The 22,021-nt window shown below is 32.9% G+C and overlaps 1 protein-coding gene across 2 annotated transcripts; it reads right to left on the reverse strand.

The window, feature by feature from the left end:
• Window positions 1-256: 256 nt before the first annotated feature.
• Window positions 257-5,847, reverse strand: LOC145615122 (protein PIGMENT DEFECTIVE 338, chloroplastic-like). Of its 2 annotated transcripts, none has more exons than XM_081670200.1 (8): window positions 4,812-5,847; window positions 4,306-4,380; window positions 4,158-4,229; window positions 3,231-3,311; window positions 3,015-3,112; window positions 2,642-2,767; window positions 919-967; window positions 257-809 (listed from the first exon to the last, which is right to left on the reverse strand). In XM_081670200.1, exons 1-8 carry the CDS (start codon window positions 5,688-5,690, stop codon window positions 630-632), a joined length of 1,560 nt encoding a protein of 519 aa, XP_081526326.1. In that variant the 5' UTR covers window positions 5,691-5,847; the 3' UTR covers window positions 257-629. The 2 variants fall into 2 exon arrangements, with proteins under 2 accessions (XP_081526326.1, XP_081526327.1); XM_081670201.1 differs by having other exon boundaries at window positions 718-809; window positions 2,638-2,767.
• Between the last annotated feature and the right edge of the window lie 16,174 nt (window positions 5,848-22,021).

A 22,021-nucleotide genomic window follows, 5' to 3' on the forward strand; every position in this document is an offset into this window, starting at 1 on the left:
TAGAGAAAGCTTCCAAATGCCATCATCTTTTTCTGCTGTATTTTCATGATTTTTTCTTCACAATTGCAGAGACAAAATCATTAGTGTCATTGTAATTGTAATTTTTTTATTTAACATCTAATACAGTGATTCACAATGATTTATGCACTTGGTACATCTTATAGCTAACTATGTAGGTTTCCATTGTTAGCTCAAAACAGCCCAACTCAATAGCAACATGAAATAGAAGCTGCTAGGAATGTGAATATGTTGCATCTTACAAATAAATATTTTATAAAAATCAAAAAAATTCCATCAGATTACATTTTCAAAATTTGATTCACAGCCCATCGTGTTAAGATTTCCCAACAATGTGCATGCTCATCGCCGATCATATGAAAATTGCTGAGCTTCATACCAGCAGGACACAATCTTACAGCCATAATTGTACAACGAGGAAGTCTCACCATGTGATTGACTGGGATGCAGTTTTCTTTTCTTTCAGATTCGATTTTTGGAGCACACTTATGCAGTCGAAATAACCATCATCTCAGGAATTGGTATCAACTAATTGCAGGTTAACAGCCACCAGCACCCAGACCTGCGTCACATATAAAGTCCATCCTCGTGACAAAAACTGACAAGTAAGCTCATGGAGAATCTTGATCATTAACTCTTAGAAATTTGAACCACTTCCAATTTGCATAGAGATTTGCTTCATCTTCAAACAAAAGATCGCTATTTGGAGGCTCAGTTTTACGTGTTGTGGAAATACTAGGAAGCTTCCGTCTATATTTCCTTGCCATTTCTTCAGCCTCTGCAAATACTTTCTGGCCATAGCAAATGCATATATAATTTTTAGAATGATATTATGAGTGCAAGATGATTAGTTACTGCAGGATACCAAACACAAACAAATTTAAGTAGATGTTTAAGCACCTGTTTGTCTGATATCAAGAGTCCAGGCTTGCTTTCCAGATCCGCGATACTGCATAATAAAATGCAGAAGCCTTAAATTCTCCAGCAACTTGTGCTTTATACACAGATAAGTAATCAGAATATTTAACAAGAGGTAGCTTAAGCTACCATCTACAATTGGTATTTGTGGGGAAGTGGGGAACTACCTGTACAGACCTTTTGTTGCTCCACTATCCCACTCGGCTTTAGTTTATGTGCAAATTACAAGCTCTTTTTTCCTCTCCTGTGTTTGCTTATCAGCCTTTTAAAAAATAAAATATAATATCCACTCAACCTATGATGAAATGCATACCCCACTGACCGTAGGCGCGACCAAATCAACAATACAGGCCTGCCTGTTTATTATCCTCCCTTTCCTGCTTAATCAGCATATGCTAATGTGTCATACAGGTACCTTGTAATTCCCTTCCCACTTAGCAAATTTTTAGTTCAACTTGTCGAATGTCTCCCTATCTGATCCAAATCACATCTCAGATTAAGTTTAAGGCGGGAACCTCCATTTTCCTAAACTCTCTGTTCACTAGTCCAAACAAGGGACACGTTTCACAGAGATCCATTAAAAGAAGACTATCAATGTGGTGATAAGGATTGGCTATGTCAATATCAATCCTTGAGGTTATTAATTAGCTGTAATTATATTGTAATTATCTTAGGAATTATTTTCCTATAAGAGAGCTAGAATTATATTCTTGTAACTGAAAATAGCTGGACTTTTAGCGTATTACTTTAGCTTGTAATTGTTATACATACTTTCCAAGTAATGAGAATAACACAACTTTTCTCAATATATCTTTTCATATTCTCTACATGGTATCAGATTATTTGATACTAAAACCCTATTCTCCTCCTTCTTTTCCTGCTTCTCCAATGGCACAACCACAAGCACTTGTTGCAAATGTTATTACCTCCCCCTTTCCATCTACATGGCTCTTTGACAGTGGTGCATCACACCATGTCGCAAACGACCTCAACAATTTGGCTATGCATTCTCCCTACAACGACACTGAGGACCTAATCATTGGAGATGGTACAGGTTTAAAAATTTCTCACATTGGCTCTCTTTCTTTTTCTCATTCATCCTTTTCTTTCAAACTAAATAACGTTTTTTATGTTCCTTCAATGGCTCGTAATATCATTTCCATCTCTCAATTTTGTATTGACAAATGACAATAATGCATCCATAGAGTTCCTACCAACATCTTTTCTTGTAAAGGATCTCAAAACAGGGGCATGTCTTTTCCAAGGTCCAGTGAGATCGGGAATAAATGAAATTAATTCCACCCTACCTCAAGTTTTCCCGAGCACATAACCTAATTCACTCGATTGGCACCATTGCTTAGGGCATCCAGCACAAAGAGTATTTAGACAGCTTATATCCTCAAACAACCTAAATGTTTCTAGCATCTTTTTGACAAGAATGTGGCAACTTTTTGAGGAGAATGAATTAAAAAAATGGGGATTAGGGTGTAGTATAAGCTAAAGTTAATCCTAACAAAAAGTTACCCTAAAATGGGCAATGTACAGTAAAATCATTGTACGCCAAGTGGATTTAGAACTTTTATTTAATTTTTCATATGCTGAATATAATGTTCTTACTTCTTAGTATGAAATTCCCAATATGAAGTATTGGTGCTGTAGAAGTTAAATGGACTACGAAGTAAATATCAAGGAATTACTTGCTCACCTGAGAGCAATCTTGTCTGGAAACAAAGATCTTATAACTAGGACCTTGACCTTCTCCCCCACTGCTAATAAATCACTAACTGAATCAAATTTACCACGAGTGATGTTGGATGCATGCAGCAGTCCACTGTAATACAAGAGACAAACTGCATTAAAACAAAACACAGTGTAATAAACCATACAACACAATGTCAGAGAGAGGGGTAGGACTGTCAAGATGCGCCAGTAAGTATACAGTTCAATGCTTAACAAATCAGTCTTTTGGTATTTAGGTTAAAGGGGGAAAGAACTTGAAGCTAAAATTGAAAGGAGACTTGCAATGCAACAAAAGTACAATAATGTGAAGATAAGAAAGCAATCCCTGCATATCTTACCTTCGGTTTGTTTGTCCTATCTTCACTTGGGCTCCATAAGGGAAGATCTTCCTAACAGTTCCATCCAGAAGGGTTCCCTCTCGTAGGTACAACTTTTCCTAGCACATGAAACAGCAATCTCAGAGACCTTTCTTGATCTGTCAAATTGGGGAAGCATGCAACAAATTGTATCAGGGAGAAAACAGAGAGCATAAAAGACAGTTATGTAAAACATACCCAAGCTTCTCGCTCACTGAGTACCAAGTCATTATTATCTTCATTTATTCGACTGATTTGCACATGTATCCATTGCCCTACCTGCAACATACACAAATTGAAGTTTCAAAAGGAGGGGAAAAACCTACTGGGACATTATATACTAAAAGATAAAACAACCAAGCAATCAATAATCTATTTAGTTGACAACCTTCAGACAAGTTAATAAACACATTCACTTAAAAGATGAGAAATAAGCACTAAGAAGATATTTAAATATTACAGTTAATAATCATGATACGAAGGGGATTAAGGGAGATTTGCAAATCCAAAAACCTTTTTTTTTTTAATCATAACTAGATTGTATCCGTGCTAACGCACGGTATATAAGATGTGGAAGTTATTAGAAAAAAAAATGAAGAAGTGAAAGTTATTTAACTGGAAGTTATAGCCAAAAAAAAAAAAACCTTTAGGAGGTTGTGGTCGAATTACTCTGCAATTATATAAAAGATTTTTTTTTCTTTTCTTGAGAGAAAAACCTCAAAGCCTAATTTAATAATTTCATCAAAGATGGAGATTTCAAAATTATAGTGGCAAACTTTTTTTTTTTTTTGAAACCCTAGTGGCAACTTTTTGACAAGAATGAAAAAAAAAAAAATAATAATAAGGGGGGGAGCACTTCAAACAGTAAAGAGATTAAGAAAAGCAAACACTTGGTAACAACAGGGGAAAAGCTTAAGGATACGGCTACATACATCTAACACTACATAGCTGAAGCCTCATAAGAAACATTTGGGCAACACTATATGGAGTGATGTAACATATCCAGAAAAAAAACCCCACTGACTGTGAACATTGAGTACTATCTACATTTTAACATTTGCTGAAACCCCCACTGACATTGAAAATTGACTACTAGAAGTTTTCGAATTTTAACTAGTACCATACCTTCTCTTTTAATTCAGTAAAACTGTTTACTCTATCAACCAACTCAACCTTAGGGAGGAAGGCTCGCAAACCCTGAAAAGCAACACAATTGCAAGTCAATAAACAATACATTTAAGCATTGTGTGACACAATGAAAGCAGGTACCAACCTCAATTCTTGTTAGCAGGCCGCCTGTATTCCACTCTGTAATCCTAACCTGAATAGGTTCACCTAGTTGTTTTATCTGCCCAAATCAAACGGATATTTCAAAAATAACATTTGGGCAACACTATATTTCAATCAACTAGCAATTAATAAAAACAAAACGAATTCTATAACATTATCTAAGTAGGCATAGATGATTAAATCCTGCCATTTAGTGCCCCCAATTTGACAAAATCACAGGCGCAATGTGATCATGCCTTCTCTTTAATACACTGATTATACAAATTAAACCACAAGATTCTCAACAGTACACAGACAGATACTAATAAATTGCAAGTTAGAGCATGCTAGAAAAAACACCAATGTAAACAGAGTGATGCATCATAATTGAATGACAATGGTAAATCAATTTTCCTTCAAAGAGATTCATGAATCAATAAGGCGATACATGGAAAAACGCACTATCTATTAATAATAAAACAATTTTCTCAAAAAAAGTGAGAAAAGAACCTGCCTCACACGATGCCAAGCAATTCGTCTGAAAAAACGTCGAGTTGAAAGTAATGGCCTGCCACTAAGTGTTCTACCAAGAACCTCAGCAAATAAAACAGTTCCAGCATCCACGACAGGCCGGCCAGAAACAGGTTGTCCACTTATTGCATCTTCATTTTTGACAATCCCCATCTTCCCATTGGCCATAAATCCCTCAGCATTCTTATCTAAATCACATAACAAATAATCCATCTCTTTGTCATACAATGGAAGCACCTCCTTGGTTAACATTGTGCCCAACAAATCTGCCCCTATATTGACATCTAGCTTATTTTCATTACCAGAAACAACTACACCAACAACAAAATCACCACCCTTTGGCTCATAATACTCTACAAGAACCTTTTCAGTTTCTTTCTCACGTCTCCCTCCATCTTGTTCTGCTATTTCTTCCTCCGTATCATTTGACTTAAAGAACTTTAGAAAAGGCTCCAATGCCTCATCTTTATCCGATTTCTTAGGTTCACTCCCGATTCTACTATCAGAGGCACCATTGACAGGTATCGGCGAGGGCTTGTTTAGCAACCCTAGCTCTTCAGTATCATGAAAATTCCCATTTTGAGACTTTTCAGAAAGCTGATTATCTGACAATTCTTCTGAGATACCCTCAGCATAGCAGTAGGCAACCTGGGAAGCTTTCCAAATGGAGTGACTCCTAGTAAGTCCCAAACCTAGTGGGAAAAGATGCTTCCCCAATAAAACTCTTTTAGGGTTTTTACATAGTTCAAACTTGCAAAACGAAGAGCGAGCCGGACCTAGGAACGCCTCACAAGGAACGGTAAGGTTGTAGGAAGATGAAAGACTAAACGGGGTGAATGGTTTCATAACAACAGGCATCTTATATTGTTCATGAGCTCACTATGCTAGTTCTTCTAATTTCCTAATAACAACCAGTTCCACCCAATTATACTTGCTTCAAAACCCAACTCAACCGAATCATTCGACCCAAAAACCTCATTAATTTTATTGAATTTGATTATTTTTCTTCTCAATTATCTGAAGAACATTATAGATAATACCACAATGTCAATTTCTCACCAAATTAAACCAAATTTTGCATATGAAATGTAATAGAATAAACCAACAATACCCAGTATAAAAAAAATGTATTAAATAAGTATTAACAAGAAATTAAAAAGTATAATTCATGCCCAGTAAACATAAAACTCACAGATTGTATTAAAAAGCAATAATTTCCCATTGACAACATGATAATCCAGTGTATAAAAAGCTTAATAAAGCAAAAAAATTAGGAAGAAATTAAGTAAAATTGAGCATTAAAAATGAATTTTAACAATAAAATGCTACTAATATTAAAGGAAAGAGTGAAGAATTAAGACCTGAGCGCAGGGAGGAGAGAGAGCAAGAAGAAAGAGCTGAAGCTTGAAGAAAGTTTATCCAAGGGCCAGTGGTTCTGAATTTGGACACGTGATTTTAATTTTTGGGTGAGTTCAAATTTTTGAGAATTTTTTTTTGGGCTTTTAAAATTTGGACGATTATTTTTCATTCAAGGTAGTTTTGAATTTTGGGCTCTAGAAGTAGAGTGTCATTAATAGAGGCTATAGAGCTTAGATAAAGGCCTGCAAGGCCGCTATCTGATACACGCGATATTTTGATTTTATGTTTGTCAATGCATAAGTTTTTTGTTTGTAAAATTATACAGTATGAAGTAAAATTTATTTTGAAATTTGAGATTAAAGGTAATAAGTGAACAGTATAAAACTTAAAGATGTTGCATATTTTGGAAAATAAATCACTATGGTTGAATAAAAGTTTAAGATCCATATCGATTTAATTAAATACGACCTTACCTAATAATTTTATTCATGTTAAATAAAGTACATGCCTGAATATAGTCAAAGTCTTAGATCAAATTGGACTAATATAATTGGTAACCTTACAAAAATGTAATCATAAAACCATTTTTTTTTTTTTTTTTATCTAATTTCAACTCATTAATAAAAGTCATACAATATCTGGAAAAAAAAAATAAAAAATCAAATTTAACGCACATAGTCAATTGTATCAAATAGAGATGTTGCTTAAATACAATTGGTAGGAAGATCTACCACCAAATGCGAGTTTAAGAGGACATATTCATTATTAAAAATAGCTAGTTTTGCAAAATAGTCTCTGAAAGTCAACTCTAATAACAATTTAAGATAGAAACAATGTCTATAATTACATTTATAAGGCTTTTGGTCCCTAAAAAAAAGGGCTTTTGACAGGATTATTGGAAGCAGAATGGAAAGGAAAAAAATAAAGGCGTGAAAAGAATCTTTTAACCCTTATCTAGCCTTTTTCATTTGTTTGGTTTAACAATGAAAAAAAAAAAAAAAAAAAAAAAAAAAAAAAAAAAAACTATTTAAACCTAACTCTCTTTCCTTTGTTAGTGGAGGGTAAGGAAATTGTTACCGCGACTTCGATTTTAGAGTGGTAACAAATAAGTGAAAACCATTACCCCAAACCATTTAATCGAACACTCGATAACAGTTTTGGTTTAATTGAATGTATCCCCCCCCCCCCCCCAAAATAAATAAATAAATAAATAACGGTATTAAGAGAGTGAAAAGGATACAGTAATAGCTAAAAACTTAAAATACATTGGAAAGTGAAATCCACATAGGATTTGCATAAAAGTAAAGAGAGAAAGTAATAAAAGTCCATAAAAAAACAAAATTTACATGGGGAAACTAACTTTGCACAAATATTATTGCAAATTGAATAGTATTTTAATGCAAATGTGATTATCATTTTGGGACTAGATATAGGCATAAGGGCCATTCTTTTAGAGACGGAGGGAGTACATAAGTTGTTTTAAGTTCATTTGACTTTATTATGAGATTTATAGCTAAGCAAAAAAAATTATATGGTCTTGCTAAATACATCTCAATATATGTGTTTTTCAGATATAAACCTTTATTAATTTTTTCTTTATCGATAATTGAAAATCTCAAAATTTTAAATCACACATTTACAAACATATCTAGAATACATCAATTATAAGACCATCTCCAATGGTGAGACTCAACTTTGAGTATTGAAATACAAAATGAGTTGTTTTTTACCTCCAATGGTAATACCCAAGTACCTAACCCACTTCTCAATTTAACATGAAGTCTAATTTTCCAATGGTGATACTTTCTAAAGTATACTAATGTCACTTTCAATTTATGCCCCACCAAATCATATTATAAGTCTTTTTTAGAAAAAAAATAAAATTAAAACTTAAATAAATTACAAACCATATTACTTTTTTTTTTTATTTTTTTTTTAACACAAAAGGGAGCATATCATATTATATCACAATTCTTCTGATGGAGAATTCCAACAGGGCAAAAGCAGACCAGGCAGAACCATGGCCAATGGGCTCCAAAGTAGGAGAGTTTAGCTTACAATCCAAGTAACAAAGATAAATAAACTTGTAAAAAACTAAGCAAACTAGAAATAGGGATAGTAAACAAAAGATACAACCACATTGACAGTAGGTATAAAGGAGCAGCAGCCAATTGGAGAAGTAGAAACTGGGAGCTGAAATGCTAGCAGCAGCAAGAAGATCAGGCTGCCATATCAGGGATTTCAGCTGCATAAACATCGAAGCAGTCTGCTGGAGGATAGGTGAATGGAACAGTTTCCCCAAGCTTGAACTTGTTCCTCCCCATATTGGCTAATTTGTCTGCAACTTCATTAACAGTTCTTCGAGCATGAAAAATCTGGACTGTCCACTGCCTATCCAAAAGAGAAGCAACATCCCTTATAATGTTACCCAAATCACCATCCTCAAAAGCTTTAGGATCCTTGAGCATCTTGGTTAGAGCTTCAGCATCCGTTTCAAGCTCTAAGAGTTTAACTCCCTTACCCCAAGCCTGCAAAAGACCTTCACGGATTGCCATTAATTCAGCAGCTGCAGAAGAAAGGGCATTGAAACGCATTGCATAACCAGAAACCCAAAGCCCTTTTTCACATCTTATCACTCCACCACCACCTGCATTGTCTATACTCATCCAAGATCCATCAGTGTTCAGTTTATGATATCCCTTATGAGGAGGAGCCCACCTTCTAGAAGCTTGACCCGAGGAAGAAACAGTCTTATCCTGGGATAATTGCAAACAATAATGATAATCCACAAAGAATTTGTTAAATGTGGATTGGATTAACATCATTTTCTGATCAAAAACAGCCATATTCCTTGCTGACCAAATATGCCAAATAGCTATAGAAAAAACTGTTTTCCAGCTACCAACACACCCAAAGTTAAAGGCCAACCAATCAGTGAAATTGGTATTGTAAAATTTTTGTAGATCAGTTTTTAGGTGAGTAAAGTGTTGAAAAACAAGAGACCAAAAGGCACAAGAATTAGGACAATCCCTGAAAACATGCAAGGCATCTTCCAAATGATGCTCACATCTCATACACATGGGATCAAAAAAACTTATTTTTCTTTGAAGAATGGAGCCAACAGGGAGAATATCTCTAACCAAATTCCAAAGTAACATTTTATACTTGTAGGGGCATTTGATTTTCCACAAAATTTTCCAAGAAAAATTACAAAGAAAGGTGGAGTTTAGAGTAGTAGGAGGAAGAGTTGAATTATAAGCAGATTTAATGGTAAAGGAAACCGATTTATCTAGAGTCCATTGAAGTCTATCTTTAACAGAAACAAGCTTAGGAAGGGGATAGGCTAGAATAAGAGAACAGATAGAGGAAGGAATTATATGTAAAACATCATTCAAATACCACTCATTATTCCTTATAATGTGAGAGACACGCCAATGACCTTTAGAGTTAGGGATAAAAATATTAGGAATAAGATATAAGGGGCAATCACCTATCCAATGGTGATACCAAAGAGAAGTATCATCACCATCACCTATATTAATAATTATCCCTTTTTTCAAAATATCCCTCCCTGCCAAAATATCTTTCCAAATTACAGAGTTGGAAGTCTTAGGCTCATAATCCATAAAATTAGAGTATTTTAAATTTTTTCTTTAGGATTTGCACCCATAACTTATTATCTTGGGTCATAATTTTCCAACCTAATTTAGCCATAAAAGAAAGGTTCCATCTAGTTAAATCCCGAATACCCAAGCCCCCCTTAGCCATAGGGTCACAAACAACCCTCCAATTTATTCTAGGAATAAATCTAGATCTATTAACTCTGTTCCAAAGGAATTGTTTACATTTTCTTTGAAGGTCACAAATGACAGATTTAGGCAAGATGTTGGTTTGCATAGCATAGACAGGATAAGAATTAAGAACCGACTTTATCAGAGTCGATCTTCCGGCCATGTTTAAAAGCTTTGCTTGCCACCCTTTAATTTTAGAAAAGGTTTTATCTAAAAGAGGAAAGAAGTCACTTAAATTCAATCTTTTATGGGAAATTAAAATCCCAAGATACTTTCCAAAATTAGTGGTATTAGAAATTGACAATAATCACAAATAGAACGTCTCACATTATGATTCATCTTTTTAGGAAAAATAGCCGAAGATTTTAGAACATTAATAGAAAGACCGGAGATAGATTTAAATTGATCAAGGACTTCCATCATTACTTTGATTTTTTGAGTAGAAGATTTCCCAAATAAGAAAACATCGTCAGCATAAAAAAGATGAGAGATATTAATATCCTTGGCAATTTTCAAATGTTTCCAATCACCCCTATTGACCCTATCTTGAATCATGCAAGAAAGACGGTCAAGGCATAGGACAAAAATATAAGGGGATAGAGGATCTCCTTGGCGAATACCACGGGAGGGGGTGAAGGACTCGGTAATCTCTCCATTCTAAAGAAGGGAAATACTAGGAGAACAAATACAACTTAGAACAAGATTAACAATATTGATAGGGAGATTGATGCTTAAAAGGGTATCCTTAATAAAATCCCATTCAAGGCTATCAAAAGCTTTGGAGAGGTCAATCTTAAGAGCCATAAGATTAGCTTTCTTAGAAGCTTTATTAAAATGGTGAGCTACTTCTTTGATAATTATAATGTTCTCTTCAATAGTTCTATTAGGAATAAAACTAGATTGAAACGGACTTCTGAGATCATTCATAAAGGGTTTCAACTTATTAGAAATACATTTAGTGATAAGTTTGTAAATAGAATTACGAAGCCCTATAGGTCTAAAGTCTTTCATGGAAACAGGGGAATCACATTTAGGGATAAGAGAAATATAAGAATTGTTAATAGAAGGAGGGATAGCACCTTTATTAAAACAATCCGAAATAAAATCAAAAATAGAAAAATGAAGAGAATCCCAATATCTTTGGAAAAAGATGGGTTGGATACCATCCGGGCCCGGGGATTTAATAGGATCCATTTGAAAGAGTAAACATTTGATTTCCTCAAGGGAGGGGGGAGAAGAGAGACTAGGAGAAGAGAAACCAGGGATGTTCTTGGGGTAATGGAATGAAGTCAAGCAAGAAGAGTCAATAGAATTGCTTTTAAAAACCTGAATAAAATAATCCCTAGCAATTTGTTTCAAAGACAAAGAATCAGTAATCCAAATACCACTATCATCCTGTAAAGTTAAAACCTTCCCCCTAGTTTTTTTAATGTTGGCCATTAGATGAAAGTATTTAGTATTCCATTACAAACCATATTACAATATTGATAAAAGCTCACACTTTTTGTCAAATGAAACTCAAAGTTGATTATCTAAACTTAGCAACTTTCTTTTTGAGTTGCTAAGTTTAGATACTACTCCGTAACTTATTAATATCCTTTGCAAAAATTACTCTCTCTCTCCTAAAACAACTCCCTCAAGTCTCACCATTGGAGAAGGTCTAATGAAACCGATGAAATAGGGGTATATTCCATAAAAAGTAAGTCAATGTGTCACTCTACATTACAAAAAGTCGGTAGCAAAATCAAACATTTCCTAGATTTCTAGTCAATCTTGAAAATGTCTTGTATGCCAATTGTTTATATCCACGTGGATTATACAGCTATTTGAAGTAGCTTCCATAATCTGTAAGAAAATAAAACCCGATTATTACTATTACGCAAACTTTTAAATAAAACGGATGTTCAGTAATTACTAAACATCCGTTATAAAGTGATAATAAAATGTGCAAAAGTTACACTAAAACGCACAAAAGTTACCCGGACATATATAAGAGTTATTTATGCTTCATTGATAAATTTGACAAAAGTGACCCTAAATTTGACAAAAGTGACACTAAATCTGACAAAAGTGTACCTGATATACAGTAAATTACTGAAAATCGGGTGTATACAAAAGTTTTCCTTACTATTAACTATTAATACCTTACACACACACACAAAAAGAGGAGGAAAAAAAAAATGCCATATCAGCGCCAGCCCATATATGGCTATGACCTATTGCGTGTAGGCCCTGTACGCATCTTCTTCAAAAGTGGTAAATACTAAATACTACTATTGTCCAACTGTCCAAGATTACAACTTACGAAATATGCACACCTATGTGGCTATGTTACGGACATCTGCTCTTTTCTCAAGAATATCAACAAATTCAATAGCAATTGACATATTTATCAAGTGGTGGATTAGATTGCTAATATTGGTCATTTTACTCGTTGATTTAGTGATATTATGATAAGAGTATTAGCTCAAGCTCTTATCAAATATATGTGCTTAGAAAAAATTATACATGTGTTTAGAAAAAGTAGTATAAAAGTAAGTGTAACTTACGAATACGATTGGAGGTAGGCCAGAGAATAGATATATTTTTCTCATAATTAGGACCGATGAAGAGTTTATAAGATTAGATTTAGAATTACACGGTGAGATTAGCTTAAATTAGCAGCCGATCGATTGACTTTAGGCATTGCCATAACCCATCACAAAAGGCACGACGGTCGAATGACACAACAAAAGCATGAGACAATTTTGACATTTAACTTGATGATATACAAATGTGCATGTTACGCATGTATACTAGGTTGTAAACCGTGTTCTAGTCATATTTTTATCCAAAATAAAAGTATAAAAAAAATCTATACAAGTATGACTTAGAACATTAAATTTTTTTAAAAAAAGACATTTGATTAAAATATTATTTGTAAAAACACATGATAATTAATAAGAATGGTAATGCTCATCATAGGTCCGTCGGCCTTATATGACCCCAAGACATGTATGCAGCCTTGAATATCTATAGCCATATTAAAATTACTCTAGCTAATATCCTCGACATCTAAACTTCAAAAATAATAATGGATTGGAAAATATACAAAAGTTACTACATACACTAACTAATTAGATTATTAGTACGAGTACCATTTTAAGAAGTATATTAGGTTGTTATCTATCTAATGCGAGGCATTCTATTAGCACTAATTAGTGATTGGTTGATTGTCCCCACACTCCTGAAGTAAACACTCCAAAGTCCGTACCAGTTACTTACGTTGTCGTTAAGAAATAAGAATATTAAGGTTGCATATATTGCATATTCAGATCACATCACACGTGTACGCGTGGTATTGCACAATCCCACAACTTGGAGTATTAATTATTCTAGTACCTAATAGTTTTCACTCATACGAAACTACACGGAATAAACCTAATAATGATTTATTCATACATAAATAGAAAGTTTTGGTGCTTCATTCAACTTCATTTCCTTTTACCCTTTTTTTCCTTTCTAGCTTCTCTGCTTAATTCCAACCTTCCTACATATAACCAAAAAAATGTTAAAAATGGAGGCAAAGAAGATTATGGAAAAGGAGACTGATATTAGGTCATTTTGCTATAAATCTAACAAGGGAAGTGTTTTTCCTGCTAAGAGGAAGCTAGTTAAGCGACTCATTTTCGATCAATTCGTCTCTTTTTTCATCTCCTGTTACCCTGTTTCCTCCATGCAGGGTAACAACAACAACGACGACAACAACAACAACAAGAAACATAAGGTTATTCCAGATAAATAGTATCATGAATACTAGTTTTGCATGATTTTTATTGTACCAAGTTTTTGTTTACGATATTATTATTAAGCTCTAATATCATTAATGATATGGTATGTTGTGCCCTGATCAACAGTGGACCAACTAGCCTTTTTGTTTTCTTTTTGCCCTTTAATTAGATAGGCAGGCAATGAATGTAGTGCTTAATTTGTTTTTGTTAGATGTTTGTTTTTGTTAACTTGTAATGGATTGAATAGTAAACTTGGTACTTTTTGTTTTAGTGAAATGAAATTCTGTTAGTTTTTTTTTTTTTTTTTTTACAGTAATAGTTTAATTTCCTGGCAAATTTGAAGGTTATGTTTTTACTCTGGTTGACGGAAGAAAGACCTGTACAATTATTCAAAATTAATAATCATGTTGTGACGTTAATAAAATCTGAAATGTTTAGGTAGAAGTAATGGTATAAAAAGAGAGGTAATGGAAATATGGGAGAAGATAGGGTGCAAAAGTTGAATTTTTTTGAGATTAATGACAGGTTGGATTTTTATTATCAGACCGCGCAAAGGTTGAATTTTTAGTTTTCATTTTTCCCACTAAATTTTGTCACTCATAAAGTCATAATTGGCTTCAAGTGTTGCATTAGTTGCACGTACATTACCATTTTTTTTCTCGAAAGTGTAAATTTAGTAGGTCAACTCTTTAATATAATAATCATTCTACTCATTCCCTAAATCCCTTCAGATAATGTTCCAAAAGTGGGAACCTAAATTCTTCTCCTTTTTCCTTTTCATTATTCAATATATATAAGGAATGAAAGAAAAAATGTTTACACCTAATTAACCTTTGACTGTCTTTCACTTTAAAAACTTTTCGTTGAGTCAACTAGCATAAAAGTGTAAGTTGTAACGCATTTGCCATTGTAATTTATAATAATAGTAATAATTTTTTTTAATCAAAAGACTGATACATCATCTCATTTTAATTGTTCTCTTAGTACGTTTATTATATGTCTCCATTTATTTGTCTCATTTTTGTTATAAATTAGTTTAGATTTCAAATTATAAAGAATTTGAGACAACTTATGTACTATCTCTATTTCTTATTATTTGTAATAAAAGAATATTTTATGTCTTACAAATAATGTCCTTTGTTATAAATATGATCGGTAGTATATATTTATCCTTTAAAGACTTAAGCAATCATGCTCTAAGTAATGAAATATCCCTATGGTACAATATAAGCGTTGACTCCTGCATTCATTATTTATGATATGTAGAGCTGTCAAAAACCGACCCGAACTGGTGAATCCGAACCGTTTCGAACTGTTCCGAAAAGGAACCGAACCGCTATGAACCTGTTATTTTAAAACCGTAAACCGACCTGACCCGATTTTTTAAAACCTAAAACTGAACCGATCCGAATGTTTGAGAACTGTTAATGAACCATACCCGTTATCAAGCCGAACTGATACAACCCGAAACCGAGAACAACCCGAACCGAGTACTTCCGAACCCGATAGCAACCCGACCCATTGTAAACCGAAACCGATTAAACCTGACAAAAACCCGATAAACCCAAATCGTTTACAACCTGTAACTTAAAGGTGAACACTATATTGTATTAAAAAAATCTGAATCAAAAGCTAACTCTAGATTTGTTATTATTATTTGATCCTGAAAATCTTTATACAGAAAATGGACTTAATTAAAGCTAAACAACTAATTAATAATCCGTATGATCTATTGGAATAACTAATTATAGAATGTTGAGGATATACTAGGATATATACGTTAACGTAACCCGTTTAAAACGGGAAAAACCAGTTGTCAAACCGGCTAAGTTCAACTCGAGCCAATTATGACCTGAACCGATTACAACCCGACCCGATTAGGACCCGATATGTTTTGACCCAAAACCCGCTTTAAACTGACAAACACCGTTTTTAAGCCGGCCGACTTTAACCCGAACTGATTATGACCCGAACCAATTATAACCCGACCCGATTAGTATCCGACCCGAAAAGAAACTGTAATAAAAACAAACCTAACCGAACCGACCCGAAATTATTTAAAACTGATCCGAACTGACCCGATAATAATTCCAACCCGTTAAAAACCGATCTGTTGTAAACCGAAAACCGATAAACCGAACCAAAAACCGAACCGCAAACCCGATTGACACCCCTAATGATATGTGGTGGTCAATTTTGAAAATCTGTACATCATTCATTTTACTTCTCTAAAAACACGGGTTATATTATAACCAAAGTAAACTACTCATTTTATCGCAGTATGGATTTAAGATTACATTTTCTTAGGACTTGTAATGCAAACTCTCTCTTAAATGACAAGTATGACCAAGACGAGCTTAATTAGCACGACTCCGCGGATACAATATGGGAAGGAAATTAATTATCGGAGACAGTTTAGTACGATATCATATACGTATACTTTATGCATTTTACGAGGATATAAGAGACTCCTCCTATTCCTATATGATTTGAGACGGACCATATGACATTGCTTTTAAGGACTATAGTAATAAGTTGGTGCCCAGCCCGCATCTTTAGTAGTCAAAGACCTCATATGATAATAATCACGTATTTCACGTGCACAGCCTTACGGCTTTTCCCCACAATTTTTAATATCAAATATTTTATTGTATTTAATTTCACACCAACAATATTAATCCAACTAGTAGTGGCCGTGGGGTATAATTATTGGATTTAACTTGTCCAAGTTTCTTTATTTCTTCTAAAGTGTTGTTTACTTTTATACTTCAAAGTTGAATTTTGACGATTTTGTTGAATTACATGTGCTAATAAACTTGTATATAATGTTAATAAAGAGGTACAATTACAACAATAAGTGTAAAGATAATACGAGTGATTTACAAGTGGATTAATTAGGACTAGTACACTAGTTGTTCCCTTACCCTCTTCCATTGTAAGGAGTCTTGATCATCAAAATGGATTGAGTAAAGTTTACATTTATTCCTAATAACTTTTTGACTATCTTTCATATTTAAATTTCGTTGGGTCAACAACATTTTAAGTTGTAAATCAATATTAATCTATCTTAAGAATATCATTATAGTTTTGAAAGCAATATATACCACCAATCTTATTTTACATGCTCCGATTTTCTTATAAAGGCATTCCAATAAACTTGTATATAACATCATGTGCAATGGCTACGACCAACCGGAAAATTTTATTGGAACATATAAATTACAGTGTTAAATACCACTGTTAAAATAAAGCCCTACTTCTCCTCAAAACCCTAAAAATAGAAAGAAAAAAAAAAGAAAATCCAATATGCCTTTTTTTTGTAAGCTTAAAAGAAATTTAAACTACTTAATATAACAAGTAATGAAAATTCTTTGATCTCTATGGGCTTAAGTTTCGACACCTTAATTAATTTCCAATATGTGAATTAATGCAAGATTATTCAATTCGGATCACAAGATGAGATTCAGTTATTCAATAAGAGAAGGTAAACGTCAACAATTATTATGGATTGAATGGTCCACAAAAGTTGATAAGGATTAGGTTGTCGTCGTCTTCAATAAATGATAATGAAGTTGAAGATGCCTGCATCTTTGGCAAGCAAAGACCTCAAGCACCTTATACCGTGTATACAAAACTTTAGAGAATTAAGATTAGCATAGTGGTTATTGGAGGCCCTCTTTACACTCCTTTTAAGAGGGGTTCGATTCTCATCCTAAACAAGTAGTTTCCCTAATTTTCCCCCTATTTATAATGGAATTCTCCTTACCATAAAAATTTTTTAAAAAAATCGCGCATAGATCAGATTTTCTTCAATCTTTAACACCAGTATTTATAGATTTTCCTCACCACCAACAATATCGCAAAGTCGTATAAGTGGTTGGCCACATCGCATAGTGTGGCAGACTGGCAGGGGTTACTTCGTGAGTGTAACAGGGGTTACTTGGTCAGTGTCAAGATGGTTACTTTGTCAGTGTTATAGGGTTACTTGATTAGTGTTATAGAGGTTACTCATCAGTTAGTATATATAGGGGTTACTACTTGGTCAGTGTTAGATGGGTTACTTTGTTCTTTATAAGTGGCCACGGGGTGTGGCTAACCACACAAAACACGAGTTGCAACATTATTGATCCAGCTTACCAACTAGCAACAGTGTCCGGGAAGCTTTGTATATTATTGTTTTTGCTATGTTATGTGATGATTTGATGAAACACGTTTTATTTTAGTGATTACTGAAATATATATGTTGCTGTTTTATTTTTATAAAAAAGATTGATTTATAAAAAAAGTTATGTGACATCTACAAAGGAATTTAAATTTAACAAATACTTGATAATTGAATCAAACAGAGTAAAAACATGTTTTTAACATAAAAGCTACCATTGTTGTAAATCGTATATTCTTTCATATTGTTATGATTTACTATCATAGCCTTAAACTGTTGCTATTTCTGTAACAATTTAGCATGTGGGTATGATATACTATGTAAAGAAGAATATTTGCATTGCAAAATATAATCATGTCTCCCCTTCTAAATAATAATAAGGTCCCTTTCTTTATTGGTTAAGTTGATTGATAATGACCCTATTTAACAAGGAATCAAAGTCAGAAACTCTTTGTCATAACTTCATAAGCTATTGATATGGCGTAGCCAATAAAACATTTAGTCATTTATTATAAAAATAAAAAATTAAAATAAAGTATGCTCCACCATAATACAATTCAATCTAGTGAACCCTTTGCTCTTTTACGAAATACTAGAGTAGGGGAGTAGACTAATAACGATAACGCGTAGTGAGTAAATCTGACGTGTTTAGCGAATTATCTCAACTTACAAGTTTAAAGGCTCAATTGTAATTTGCATGAAATTGAAGGGGCGTAATTGTATATGTTTTTTTTTTTTGTTAAGGTGGATCCTGACCTGATCTTAACTTCCACGGTTGTTTAGTGCTGTATTTATGGGCCAGACATTTAGTAGTAAAGGGAAGGGTAAGAGAAACACTACCCTCAACCACCTTCCCTAGCTTTGTAGGATTTAAAACCCTATCTATGATATGAATTAAGAAACTTATCAATTGAGTCAACACTTTGTTGGAGTAACATAATTATACGTAGGGATCGAATATGGATATTAAATTACAATGTATCAAAATCTTATAATTAAGATTATTTTTCTTATATACAACTAATAAAGTTAAACTTTAGTCAAATCAAATAATTAGATCAAATTACATCAAACTGGATCTAATAAATCAAATTTGATCGGACATACTTTAAAAATTCAGACCAAAATATCTTTTTTCAGGTGAAGTAAACAAAGCCTAAAATCCTAAATAATGGATTCAAGCTATAATCAAAGCCTAATCATCCCCCAAGAACTACTTTAGAATAATCCAATTAACATCCAAATTGATTACATAAAGTCACACTCTCTCTTATCAAATGGAATAATAATCGTTGGTTTCACTACCTAGCACTCCAAAAACATACTAACCGAATAGTTAGTCGGCCACTTGGCGAGCTGTGAAAGATGACACGGTAGTAATTCTACTTTTTAAATTAAAATAAAATAAAATTAAAATAAGGCGCAATCTTAAATCTTTCATAAAAAAAAAAAAAGTGGACTACGTTATCTTTGACGCTTGACAATAGTCCTTTTCTTTTAGAATCTCTTTTATATATTCTAATTACTACGAGTAGACTAGTAGTATATAACGCACTTTTAATTATTGAAAATGTCATACTCATGAGATGAAAAAAACAGTTCATCCTCCCTTTTCCACTATTTTCACATTCATTAGCGTCATTCATAAATTGACATAATTATACCATTACCTTCATTCTCTGTTTATGAGAAATTACGTGTCACTCTCTAAGTCTCTTTCCATCAAATTATTTGACTCCGTATTATACTCATAAAACACTTTTAAACACATTAAAAGTGATTATTTAATCATGTTCATCAAAAAATTATGTCATCATTGACGTAATTTGTAAATATATCTTCCTTATTTAATTTATTAATTTTCCAAAGAATTAGATTAATATCAAAGTATCAAACAAAAAAAAATAATAATAAAAATAAATAAATTTCAATTGTACCATTAGCATTCCATTGTATGCAAAATATATGCATCATCCCATGAAACGACTTTATACCATAGAAATGAATGAAATTTCCACAAAATTTCATTGGTAATATATTATTTGTTTATATATATATAAATAAACTAGTACAACTTCATTTTCTCATCACTACCTCCCTCATTATCTCTCCCCTGCTTCAATTCCTAAAGGCTAAAGTTCTAACCCTAGAAAAACTATTAAAAAAAAAAAAATGGTGAAGAAAATGGAGAAAAAGAATGAAGTTAACTTGAAAACTAAAAAAGGAAGTGTTATCCCAGCTAAGAGGAAGCTTATCAAACGCATCATTTTCGATCAATTCCTTTCTTTTCTTCTCTCCCCTTCTTCCTCCAACTCTGTTTCCTACGCCAACAACAACGACGACGACAACAACGGCGCCAATAGCAGCAACAACGACAACAACAAGAAGAATCATAAGGTTTTTCCGGAGAAATAGTAACATGTATTACTAAATGTGCACGTTCAAGATTATTGTACCAAGTTTTGTTGTACCCATTCTGTTTTTTTTTTTTTTTTTTTTTTTTTTTTTTTTTTTGGGTAATTCGTTTGAAGCTCTGCTTTTACCCATTTCGTTTTATTTAAAAGTTTGTCTATTCATTAATCATAATAGATAGAATTTGGACTAGGAAGTAATAGTGTAACAACATTTGGATGATAGCCTAGTATAGTAAGAACTAGTATGTTGCTTAGTGATTGTCATGATTTGGAAAGTTGAATTAATAATATAATATCTTGGATAATTTTTGTGAATTGGGGTTTCTATTTATAGGCTTAATAACTTTTTATAGAAAAACTTTGTCTATCTAGTACATAAACATCCTTCATTTTTTGGGAAATAAAAGATCTTTGCAAATTAAAGAGAATAATACGCTAGATATATTTTTATTAAGAAGTATAAGTGTAATTAAAATGACCTAATAATGATTTGAGTCTTTGAATCTTATTTGGTAGTACCAGATTTGTGTTTCCAATAGTTTCATTAATATAAATTAAACAACCCTCAAAAGTCAAATAACTTAGTAATGGTTGTTGAAGGACATTCTATCATAATACTCGTACTACTTAATTAATTTGATGTAAATTGTGGTCCATGATAGAATGAACATAACGTCAATCACTATCACTACGTTCACAAATTGTGAAATAATAATTCTAATTGAATTTTTAAGGTGACAACCTATTTCAAGCAAAGAGTATTTTAATATCTCATTCAAGCCATTGCCAAGTCACTAAGTCATTAAACAATCAGAGTATTCGACACCTCTTTTCTCTTCTAGGCTTCTACCAATCACGATTTACCTTATAATTTCCACCATCCTTATTCATCTCAATTTTTCTTTATTTTATTTTTGAAACCTTATTCATCTCGAATTATTCTACGTGTTAAATAAACTCATAAAAGTGACAACTCTACGACTCTTTGTAATCTAATATTTTATCTCCTAATATCTACTCTTTATTAACTCGACAAGTAAAATGACACATTCAAAGAAACAAAACAAGAATTAAATTGTATATTACAATACTTCTTTCATTGTCTAGTAATTTTGTTTGCGAACATTTCAATGGCATGCATTGACATTTTTTTTATAAAAAAAGTGTCTATTTTAGGAGATCCTTTCATATGTAATTGTCAATTTGTCATTGACATAAAAACACGCTTAAGGGCCTGTTCATATTTACTGAACTGAGCTGAACTGAACTGAACTGAACTGATTGGAGCTGAACTGAACTGATTGGAACTGAACTGAACTGAACTGAACTGAACTGATTGGAACTGAACTGAACTGAACTGAACTGAATTAAGCTGAAATGAATATTTTATGTGAGAGGGAAATTAAGAGCTGAACTGAACTGAACTGAACTGATTGGGATTGAACTGAACTGAACTGAACTGATTGGAGCTGAACTGAACTGAACTGAACTGAAATTAAGTAAATATGAACAGGCCCTAAGTTGATCCCAAACCCCACTCTTTATCCATCAATTTCTAAATTTGTTTATTTTAGTAGGATTTTTTTTTTCTGTTAATTTCTTTACTTTAAGACTTCACTTTCTCTCTAGTCTCTACTATTGATACTTTAATCCTTTGACTTTTTTTTTTTTTTTTTTATATAATTTTTAACAC

The sequence above is a fragment of the Chenopodium album genome, chromosome 25, assembly GCF_948465745.1.
Source record: "Chenopodium album chromosome 25, dcCheAlbu1.1, whole genome shotgun sequence".
Classification (NCBI taxonomy): domain Eukaryota; kingdom Viridiplantae; phylum Streptophyta; class Magnoliopsida; order Caryophyllales; family Amaranthaceae; genus Chenopodium; species Chenopodium album.

What these genes read in the sequence shown, in the direction of transcription:
- LOC145615122 (XM_081670200.1), bottom strand. Translation starts at nt 5,690, where the DNA reads ATGCCTGTTGTTATGAAACCATTCACCCCGTTTAGTCTTTCATCTTCC. An exon ending in TTACTGAATTAAAAGAGAAG is followed by an intron (nt 3,312 to 4,157) that starts GTATGGTACTAG and finishes TGTATGTTGCAG; the next exon opens with GTAGGGCAATGGATACATGT. An exon ending in ATAGGACAAACAAACCGAAG is followed by an intron (nt 2,768 to 3,014) that starts GTAAGATATGCA and finishes CTTGTATTACAG; the next exon opens with TGGACTGCTGCATGCATCCA.